The sequence below is a fragment of the Ambystoma mexicanum genome, chromosome 10, assembly GCF_040938575.1.
Source record: "Ambystoma mexicanum isolate Mex_15411 chromosome 10, UKY_AmexF1_1, whole genome shotgun sequence".
Lineage (NCBI taxonomy): Eukaryota > Metazoa > Chordata > Amphibia > Caudata > Ambystomatidae > Ambystoma > Ambystoma mexicanum.
The window spans coordinates 598,650,853-598,662,240 of record NC_090932.1 but is presented as its reverse complement, the minus strand read 5'-3'; the positions used below and the strand labels follow the sequence as shown (position 1 = coordinate 598,662,240).

The 11,388-nt window shown below is 49.9% G+C and overlaps 1 protein-coding gene across 2 annotated transcripts in view; it reads left to right on the top strand.

Moving 5' to 3' along the window:
* Positions 1-3,863: 3,863 nt before the first annotated feature.
* The window catches only part of AP1S3 (adaptor related protein complex 1 subunit sigma 3), a 948,614-nt gene continuing 941,089 nt past the window's right edge, over positions 3,864-11,388 (top strand). For both annotated transcript variants that reach the window (XM_069618154.1, XM_069618153.1), the window contains exon 1: positions 3,864-4,001. In XM_069618154.1, the coding sequence (XP_069474255.1) occupies positions 3,999-4,001 (3 nt within the window). In that variant the 5' untranslated portion in view covers positions 3,864-3,998. The remainder of the gene's footprint in view (positions 4,002-11,388) is intronic.

The window sequence follows — 11,388 nt, the reverse complement described above, 5'->3', positions numbered from 1 at the left end:
CTATGACTCCGGCCTCTTTACAGTGTCTACACACAATAGCGGTTGCCAGGAGGTTTCCTCGCACAGTGATAATTTCTCCTGTCAACAACACATTAAAACGAAATCTCATAAATGCCTTCCTCCAGCTCCTGTTTGGGAAACGCAATAGGTATGGTTCTGGAGTGCCGAAACATTTATAATGAGAGACCATGTGAGAATATAGTTTGGCCAATACAATTCAAGAAGTGACAAAGTCTAATCTACATTCTGAAGCAATAGTTTTGGGTTATGTAACAATGTGCATAAAGTTGCACCCACATTTGTCAATAATTGCTTACATATATCCGTTAACTTAAGAAGGAAAATGGACTTGGTAGTGTCTTGTTTCAGCTGGGAACCCAACTCAGAGTACAAAGATTTAGTGTCTTCTCTTATAAGATTTCGGTATAAGGAAAGATTTCCATTCAATGATACTTTGTAACGATTGAAGGCCTAATTTATACTTTAGTGTGCCTATAGGGAGACATTTCGGTAGGCAAGATATCATTTCTCTCAGTATACTGGCTTCCAATTTGTTAAAATCCAAATTACCCTATATAAATGAAATTTCCAATCCATAAAACATTTTCGGGATAACTTTTTGTTTATAATACCTCAGAAACAGTAGGCAAGAAAAGGCACCATACTTACGATCAACTATTCGCATTTGAGTGACGCTTAATTTAGCTTTCATGAGGTAATGATTCGAATCTGTGAATTATTTGGAATGTCAATCACTAGGAAGCCAAGATATATCATCGAGTGCTTGACCGCTAATTTTGTCTCGTCTGAAAACCATGTTTCTGCAGGGGGGGGGGGGGCAGAACCCATCCCACACAGTTCCTGTTCTATGGGCGGACACCCTCTCCCATCAAACAACCATTCATTGAACACCACCAACTGGGAAGCCCAATAGTAATGATGTACATTCGGGAACCCTAACCCCCCCCGTCCCATACCGATCTGGACAGCATTTTCAATGCTACATGTGGGTCCTTATCCCGACCTATGGACTTCCTTTGCATCTTGTACTCATGGTGGCCCTGAATCATGCTGTTCCCATCTTCATCTTGTATCCTGGCTTGCAACATTATGTGTTACTAATGACTCCTGCAATTGTATTCGCTCTCCACTCTTGCTTCTCCACTCTTTTCTCTCCTCCTTTCCCTTCTCCCTTTTCCTATATCCTCCCCTTACTTTCTTCTATGCACTTACTCTATCAGAATTGTCCCTGGACCTAATATGATAGCAACCTCGTCTGTTTCCTCCACCCTCCCATTACTGTTTTTTTCCTCCCCACCACGCCTCCAGCACTATCTGAAATGTCGTCAGGCCTAGTATGAGAGTCGCTTGTTTTGTTCCTCCCCTCCCTTTCTGCACCCCTCTCCCTCACCTTTTGTTTTTCTCTGGCTCTACCGAAATGTCGTCAGGCCTAGTACGGTAGTCGCCTGTCTGTTTCCATTTCCTTCCCACTCTCCCCCTCCCTTCCTTATCTATGTCTTAGCTCTTGCACTATCTGAAATGTCGTCAGGCTGAGTACGATAGTTAATTTCACATCCTTACTGTTCATGGCCTGTAAGAATGTGGTTGTATTTTCCCTTGTTCCCTCCCTTGCCTTGAAGCGCTTTGAAACACATTGTGTATAGGCACTATATAAATAAACGATCATATCATATGATGTGATCCCCCTCTGCAACTGCTCTTTGGTCACAAAATCCATGGGGGAACCCGAGCTGGAGCATTTTGCAACACATATAAAAGCTGTGGTAACAAGTTTGCTCTTACAACTAGGGATAAAGGCAGTGTCTCCCAATGTTTCGCATCACTTCTCACACGGTCCAGTATTCCTGAAAAACTGTGCACTCTAGTCCCACCGTGATGCCCAAGTACTTAAAGGAAGACTTTTCTATCACAAGGGGACACCCTTCTGAGATCGTGCAGCCCCTTCCTTGACCGGCATTAGGACTTCTCCCAATTGATTCTAAGACCACTGACCTACCCAAAAGCCAGAAAGACCTCCACAACCCATGGCGGGAAGATACCAGAGGTCCACCTGTTCACTTTTATCCCGGTCTGTGGGTCCCTATATAACAGTTTCACCCATCTGATAAACTTTTGCCCAAACCCAAATCTATCCATGACCACCCATAGGTAGGTACTCCCACCCCACTGAGTCAAATGCTTTCTCAGCATCGCCATGATTCCGTTTGGGCTCTGTAGAGATGGGATACCGTCCAACGTGTTATGTACGCGTCTGATGTACATCCTGGTTGCCCTGCCTGGTACAAACCACATTGCTCAGGATTAATACATTCTCCTATTAATGGCAGCAGTTTGTTGGCAAGCACTTTTGCAAAGATCTGCGCCTCCCCATGGATCAATGAGCTGGGGTGGTATGCTCTGCGGGTCTCCCCTTTTTGTGCATCACCACTACCACGGCTTGTCGGAGATCCGCCAGCAATATACAGTCTTCAAAGCCCTCCATAAACATTGCCTCATCTCCTCTGCCGGCCTATACCCTACTAGCCTCCAAAACTCTGCTGTGAAACTGTTCCGTCCCATTGATTTACCTGCCCGTAGTTGCAACGTATCTGAATTAATTTTTTCTAGGGTCAGGTCCAGCTCCACCCATTCTCATTGATCCTGATTCAACTATGGCTAACTAGTTCTTCCACATATTGCGATATCCTAGTCCCGTTACCTGCAGACTTCTCTCCATAAAGCACCCGATAGGTTCTCTCTCTCTCTCTGCACTTGCACGTTCAGAATGCTCACATGGCCTAGTAGGTCCACCTCTATCTTTCATTGTTGTATTTGTTTCTCATTACCTTGTCCCCCCCCCGCCCTCCCCCCATGTTGCCCTGTGGGCGCTATGAAACAATTTACTTGATGGATAAGCGCCTTACTAATGCACCATAAAATAAAATAGTAATCAGTAATCTCCTATGAGAGCATTCTTACACACAGCATTGCCAAAGAAAATCAAACATGTGCTGGTAAACTTCCGGCTATAAAATTACACCCATAAGTAAACCAGTCCAATAAATCAACCATCATGAATATTGCGATGTCACGAATATGAAGAGTACTCATTTGCTGTGACGAGCAGCAAAGAAGAAGGAAGTGGGACTAATGACACAGCCCTTCATGTAGTGTGGTTGGCTGAATTTGGTTAATACAAAGATCATGGACCCAGCTCGTTATGGATCTCTTCTTTCATGTTTTTACAAAGCGTTTTTTTTTTATGGTTCTTTCAGTGTACATTCTTTGCTGCTGGAAGAGTAGATAAAGAAGATTAATTAATAGGAAGCCTCGGTCCGGACATAACATTGGGCACATGATGTATTTCTAATAACAAAGGGGCCAAAGAATATCTTGATGAGCGAGACATGAAGAGACAAAAAGAAAGAGTGAGGCACACATAGAAAGCTAGTCAAATGGAGAACTATAAAGAGGAACACAAAGTGAGATTAATTTAGAAATACGGTGGACAGAGCTGTTGGTGCAACCACAAGAGAAATTATTTGACCTTGCTGGAGCCAAAATCCAGCCCACTTAACCCGCCTGTGCTGGTGAGTACCTGCACTTCTTGTTTTCCCATTTCAAGCACTTGTAATAATCCAGTCCTTGATTTACTCCCGCAGTGCCTACATTCCCCCATTCACCACATCATCATCCCATAAGCGAAGAACATAGTTTGTTTTCCGGTTCCGTGAGCAGCGCTATCTTTTCGCGCAGGTAGTATTACCTCCCCCTCAGTCCGCCCTCTTGCTTACTTGCAAAGGACAGCCTACCCACTCACCCTCCTTTGTACCCGTGAATCACACTGCCGTGCCCCGGGATGAAATCATACCGCCTCAGAGGGGAGGAGCTCTGCAACTTTCAGTTCGCTGCATTGTGGGAGCCTGAGCAGATCATGAGCTGAAGAGCTCACCTGTGAAAGTAGCTCATTCATTGGCGTACCACCGCATGCTGCAATCATGGTGAGTGAAACGACACAGGTGGTCTGCCTGGAAGGTGAGAGCAGAAGCTTACGGGTTGCCAGCTTAAAGATAGTTGGTTGCACCGTTGTTCATAAAGGTGCGTGATTACTGGCTGCAGCTCGAGGCGGGGGTAGGAGTTTGACTGTGTGTACACCGGAACCCGAGATAGGCTCTTTTCAACCGCCCTGTCTATCGTATACACCCTTTTAAGTGCAGCTGATCTCAACCCAGTAACATTCGAAACTCATAACATTAATCGGTCGGCCACTGCGCATATTTCTCTTCCAGTGCAAATGACGACATCCCTGTTACTCAAGTTGCTTTCCGAGGCTCCGTGATTCAGAGCATCAAATACCATGCTCCTTGCAGACCGGGAGAACACGTTTAACCGCAATCCTTCTTGTACCGAGGACTGCCTGCTTAAACGGGTGCATTTATTATGGTAACAGGTGTGTTTCTAGGAGGAGGCCTGCCGGCGAGGACGTCAGGCGTTCGTAACCACAGCCAAACACGTTACGGATTGGCGATTAAGACTACCCATAAAGCCTTAGTGTGGTTGATATACTTAAACATGTCCCAAATATTTAGAACATATCCACAACAGCTAATGGTCGCTCGGTCATCCGTGGAGATTCCACGACTGCTCTTAAGCTCATTCAGAAAGTCACACAGAGACCCGTATGTTTACTGAGAAATCTGGTTATTCGACGGGTTCTTGTAGGGGTATTGAGTGAGTTTCCTGACTCATATTGGGAGGGAGGCATAGCTCTCAACTCACACGCTTTTGACGGGTGTCACCCGCCTGTAAAGGGCTGACTCACCCGCCAAGCCTCCTGCACGCCCATTGATTCCAATAGGCGTCTCACCCGCCAAAAACAAAATCGGGTGATTTCACCCGCCTTTTCAACACAAATGGTTGAGAGCTATGGGGAGGGGGTGAGGGGATGAAGTGTATGATGCATCGGTCGGGATTTGGCTTATGTTTTGGGTAGCAGCACACATTTATGGGTATTGCCTTTGCCCAATTGATGTTATAACATGCCATAAAAGATCTGTCAAATACCTGATATTGGCATTGTGTGTCCAATGGAAGATTTAAAATGAATTTTAACCCCTGGCATTGCTCTGGGCAAAATAAACAAGAGGGGTTTGTTTTGCTTAACAGTAGTTAATGCAGGTTTTGCCCAAACACTGGTTTTTTTTTTTTAATTTATTTATTTATTTTTTTAAAAAAAACTTTTCTTTATTGGAAAGAAGTAGCAGCCGGTACAGTGCAAGTTAGAACAGTGACACACATTTCACAATGAAGCATGAATTATGGCGTACAAGTATTACAGAAGGTCATATACAGTACCAACAGCGGTTAATTGTGGTAGAGGCATGCATCATGTAACGAGATCAGCCCCCCGATCAGGAGAAGGAGGGGATGACAAGAGCTCCAAGTCCACCTTATTGTTCAGGTAACTACAAAACTCCATCCATATGTATTTAGGGCGAGCATTACTAGGCAGCATGTTAACATAGTCTTCTTCACAGGATTATGTCCAGGTGAGGGCCTTGAGCCACATCTCCAGAGAGGGGGGGGACCTGCGCTTCCAGCACTGCAGAATGCATTTCTTGGCCACACTCGCCGCCACATTCAAAAACTTGGCTACCCGTTTCGCTTCAGTCCCCTCCCAGAGCCCAAACAGGAGAGAGAGGGGTTCAGGATCTACACAGAACCCCACTATTTCAGAGAGGGTATCGAGCACCGCGTTCCAGAACGGGGTTAGTGTCCCGCAGGACCAGAACATGTGCGCATGGTCCGCTTCGCTAGCTCTACATCTCTGACATGGGTGTGATTGATCTCGGGCAAATTTTCCAATCGCATAAGGGGTGTAGTACAGGCGATTGAGCAGCTAGTATTGGATACACTTAACTCTAGAGTTAAGAGAAACCTTGCGAGTGTGCATGCACATTTTGGACCACATATCGTCTGTGATGTCTAATCCCAGGTCCCGGCTCCAGGCGTCCCGGACAGTGTGGGGAGGTTCAGCAGCACGTGCCATCAATATTTTGTACAAGGAGGATACGATACCCTTACAACCTGCGGAATTGGCTATATAGCAGAACTCGGGGGATTCAGGGGGTTCGTTCGGGTATGAAGGCCACAAGCCCTGGACCGCCGCCCTAATACGGAAGTATTGCAGCATTTCTAGTGGGGATCTGGAGTGCCCCGGCCTCCACGTGACTGGGGTGATGAATTTCCCGTCAGGGAACAGATCAGAGAAGGATCTGTATCCCAGGTCCGACCAGTGGCGTATTAGGAGCTTATCCTGTGTGGGGGTGAGGCCAGGGAAAGACCAGAGGGGAAGCCATTTGTAGTACGGGGGGGAGCCCGAACTAGGCGTCAGGATCTGCCGCCATGCTTTAATAGTGGAGGCCACTGGGTCGGCAGGGGCCTGCATCTGATACGAGTGAAATAGGATCAGGGACATGACATTCACCTCCTCGGTCGCTAGGATTTCGAGTTTAACATGCGGGGGGGGTTCCTGGTGGTGGTACCAATATGTAGCATGTTGGGCTTGGGCTGCCGTCCAGTACTGGGTGAGGTCGGGAGCTCCAAAGCCCCCCCCTCTCGTAAGGGAGGGTCATGTGCAGCCACTTCCTGCGCACAGCCCCCGAGTGCCAAAGAAAACGGGCAAACTCCGAGTGTAGGTCCGCAAAGTATTGTTTCCCGGGCCAAAGAGGAACATTAGCGAATACATACAGGAGTTTAGGCACGATGATTATTTTAATTAGGGATAGTCTCCCTGATAGTGAGAGGGGGAGGTTCCGCCATCTCTCTATTCTGGTACGAGCGTACTGTGCGGCGGCCCCATAGTTATCAGACACTAACGAGGCTTTCGAGAGGGCCACCTGAACCCCTAGGTATTTGATGCCCTCGGGCGCCCATTTGAGAGGAAATTTACATGCAGGCTGGGGGGGTTGCAGGAGTAAGGGGAAAGATTTCTGATTTAGAATAATTTATGGTGAAGCCCGAGAATGTGCCAATTTTTATGATTCCTCGTATAATCGGGTCGAGGTGGACTGAGGGGTCTCTGATATATAAAAGCACGTCATCTGCGTATAGTGATATGATTTCGGGGGTGTCCCGCAGGCGAATCCCTTTGCGCACGTGGTTGTTTCGCATGCTATCAGCCATGGGCTCGATGGCCATAGCAAATAACAAGGGAGAGAAAGGGCACCCCTGCCGTGTCCCCCTGTGGAGGGAGAAGGGAGCCGATAAGCGAGAGTTGACCAGGACTCTGGCTACCGGATTAGTGTATAGTAGTTTAATACAGGACAACATGTATGGGCCAATCCCCATCTTTTCCAGCACCGCCCACAGATATTGCCAAGAAACCATGTCGAACGCTTTCTGGGCGTCTAATGTCACGGCCACCGGGTTGGCTTGGGGATCAATTCTGGAGATGACATTAAACAACCGTCGAATATTTAAGGCAGTTGAGCGGGCAGGGACAAAACCGCTCTGGTCAGGGTGAATCAGATATTTCATGATGGGGAGGAACCTGTTTGCTATGATTTTGGCGAAGATCTTGGTATCGGTGTTGATGAGGGATAGAGGTCTATAAGATCCGCACTCGTCTGGGGGCTTCCCCGGCTTAGGAAGCACGGTAATGACAGCCTCCCGCAGGGACCGGGGGAGGGTGGCAAGGCGCAGCGACTCCTCCCAAAGCTCGTGAAGGCGCGGAGCGAGGAGAGCAACATGCTCCTGATAGAACTCGGCGGTCAGGCCATCCGGACCGGGGGCTTTCCCCTTAGGGAGGGCCGAGATGACAGCAGTGATCTCGTCAAGGGTGAAGGAAGCATCTAGTTGTTCTTTGGTGTCCAGGGATAATGGGGACATTGGGATGCGGTATAGGAGGTCGTCCAGGTCCTGCGGGCAGTGCTCCGATTGCTGGGCATAAAGGGTTGTATAGAACTCTGCAAAGGTCTCAAGAATGGGCCGGTCGGACCAGTGTCACACTCCGTCGTTGTCAATGATACTATCAATACGTGCCCTGCCTCCCTCGGCCCGGGCGAGACGGGCCAGAATACGGCCTGGTCTCTCTCCCTCCCCATACTTTCGGGCCGCGATGGGGCGGGCGAGGTATCTTATCTCGCTATGGGCAAGGGACTCGAACGTGTCCAGTTCAGTTCTAATTTGCGCTAGTATGGGTGGAGTCGGGGTGGCCGCATATTCGCGCTCTAGGTCTCCGAGCTTGGCCTCAGAACGGCGCAGAGAGTTTCTAATATCTTTCAGTACCCAGGCCTCCCTGGAAATGCACATGCCCCTGATGAAAACCTTAAAGGCCTCCCATCTCACCCCGTCCGTTGTGTCATGGCGTTTGTTGCTATCAAAAAACGAGGTGATATCTGCAAGAATGTCATCCTTGAAGACTATATCGTGTAGTGCGTCAGACTTAAATCTCCAGTTAGAATGCAGAGGAAAGGGCCGGGCGCAGGGCGATATCCAGCGTGATCGGGGAGTGATCGGAGAGTGTGCGAGGGAGAATCTGTGAGATGAGTGTTTTGCCCATGAGGCCCGCAGAGAGAAGGAACAGGTCAATCCTGGAGTGACTGTCGTGGACGGAGGAGTAAAATGTGAACTCTTTCGACATCGGGTGGAGTACCCTCCAGGCATCCACCAGACCAGCGGTGAGCATGTGTGCATGGAGGCGGCGGGCGGCCCTGGGCAATGCTCTGGGTGCAACACCGGATCTGTCCAGGTCGGAGTCCAGGATAAGGTTCATATCCCCCCCCATATAATGGGAACCCCAACATAGCCAAGGAGGACATTAAGGATATGGTCAGAAAATTCGGGTGTATCAATGCATGGAGAGTATGTGTTGACCAGAAGGCACTCCGCATTGGCCAGGAAACAGTGAAGGATCACATATCTACCCTGGGGATCGATATGGCTGGTGCGCAGGGAGAACTCCAAGGACTTGTGAATCAAGGTGAGGACACCTCTGGATTGAGAGGAGAACACAGTGTAATATTTGTTGGGGCCCCATGACGGGGCGAGAGAGGACGATAATTGTGCAAGGGCATGAGTTTCCTGTAGGAAAAGTATCTTGACCCCGTGCCTCTGGACGTAGGCCGTGACTCTGCGTGCTTTAGTGTAATTGCTGAGCCCCCTGATATTCCAGGACATTGGCCTAATGGCCATTCCATAGCAATTTAGGGGGGATCCGAGTAATGTGTGTCATACATTGCCAAACAGATGCCGGCCACTAGTGCGGTGGCCTGATGTGTCATTTCAAAAGCTGCCACTGTCTCACCATTTTTGTTAATGTAACATCCCCAAATAACACCTCCCCCCTCCCTCACTGCCACCCACAACCTAGCAGTGCCCAGGAACCCACCCAAATTCTCATGGCGTTCGTGCCAAGCCCAACGTGGCTGGATCAACCCCCAAACCAAACAGGGGAGCAGCCCATGAACTAAACAAGCCAAACTCGGCGTTGCAACTGCAGCGGGGGTAGCTGCTGCCGTGAGCCCGGTCAAAATGGTTGAACGGTGGAGTACACCAAATAGTGTACAGCGGTGATTAAGTTAAGTTGTGAGAGGAGACCGCATAGTAGGGCGCAGTGAGCAGGGGCTGTAGGGATAGATAGTCCAAGTATAGGTGCCATATACCGTGGACCATACATCTGTGACCCTCGATGCATGTCTCAAAATTCCACAATGAGTTACGACAATAGGAGCATTCACAACAGGAGGATACATGGAATTACAAGTAAATCACAAAGAACAGGCGTGGTATTAGTACCACAATGAGGCAGGTAACAGGTGTGTGGCAGGCCGGCTCAATCCTCATCAACGGGATCGGCCCCAGGGCCCGTGAGAGGAAAATGGGACTCAATAAATTTCACCGCCTCCTCAGGGACAGTGAAAAAGTACAGTTTATTACGGTGGGTGAGCTTCAGCCTAGCAGGGAATAACATGGCATATTCCACCTTCCTCTCCCTGAGCATCTTCTTCACTCCATTAAATTGCCTACGCTCCATTTGGACACTGACAGAGAAGTCCGGGAAAATGCGAATGATCTGGGACTCAAGTCTCAGTTCCCCTCTTTCGCGGGCCAACCATAGGATGTGGTCTCTATCTCTGTAGCTGAGAACCTTGGCTATAATTGGTCTGGGGAAGTCGCCCGGCTTAGGGCGAGGGGCCAGTGAGCGGTGGGCGCGCTCAATAGTAAAGAAGGGGGAAAGTTGAGGATCCCCCAGGAGGTCTCTCAGAAGGGCCTAGACTGCGAGTTCCATTTTGCCCTTGAGGGCTGTCTCCGGAACCCCAACGATGCGGATATTATTCCTGCGGGACCTGGATTCCATCGCACTTCGCCTTGACCTGCTTCATATCTCGCACCAAGTCTGAGACCGTATTCTGGAGCACGTGCACCTCATTCTCAGTTGTTCCAATCCTAGTCTCGGCCTCACCCAGCCTGGTGCCATGCTGATCCAATTTGGTGCATAGGGAGGCTACATTGGCATTTATGTCGTCCAATTTTTTGTGAAATGACGCAAAGTTTTTGTTTTGGCCATAGACTCCATGAGCGACGTAAGGTCTGGCTGAGGGGAACGAGGAAACATCCGAGTCGCCAGGCAGAAGGGCAGCCCCAGCTTGGTCTTGCTTGGCTAGGGCTTTAGCAAACTTGTCCATTGCCCCAGCCTTGTTGGCCCCGCGTGCCTTGCCGGACATCCTCGGGGAGCGCCTTGATGAGAAAGAGAATGTTTTCCGCGGGGAGGCAGCAATGGGTCCCAGGGGGTTAGAGAGGGGCTTGAGCCGTGATCAGCGAAGGGGCGGCCGTTGCCTGGGAGGAGAAGGCAAGAAGCACCCCCACTTGGCGTGTTCCGGGGCAATAAGTCCACTCAAGGGGCCCAGGCCGGGGCGGCCAGTAGTAGAAAGCAGCAAAGTCAGGGGCGCAGGGTACCCCGGGGCGTAGCGAGAGGCTGCACAGATTAGAGGAGAGCAGAGTATTGGACGCCCCGGGTGGCACCAGCAACAAGAGAGTGGTCACAGGGGGGCACGATGAGTCTGGGGTTCACTTCCCTCACAAAATGGCAGAGGCGCAGCCCAGGGACGAGGCAGAGCAGGAGGGCACGATGTGCAGCGGCCAGATCCCTCGCCCTCCTCACCTTGGGACCCTGTAGGTCGAAGAGCAGGTGTCCATCAGGGCCGTAGCAGGCCCAATAGCCGCCGCAGTGGGTCCAGGCGGAATCAGGCCCCCCAACCTCCGCTGGGGCCCGAAACAGCCGTCCGTGCAGGGCCGCGCCGTCACAGGGGACCAGTGGCGCAGGCAGCGGAGCGTTCGGGTGGTGTCAGCGTGGGGGCCGCTCCTGCAGCCCCCACAGTATCTTCG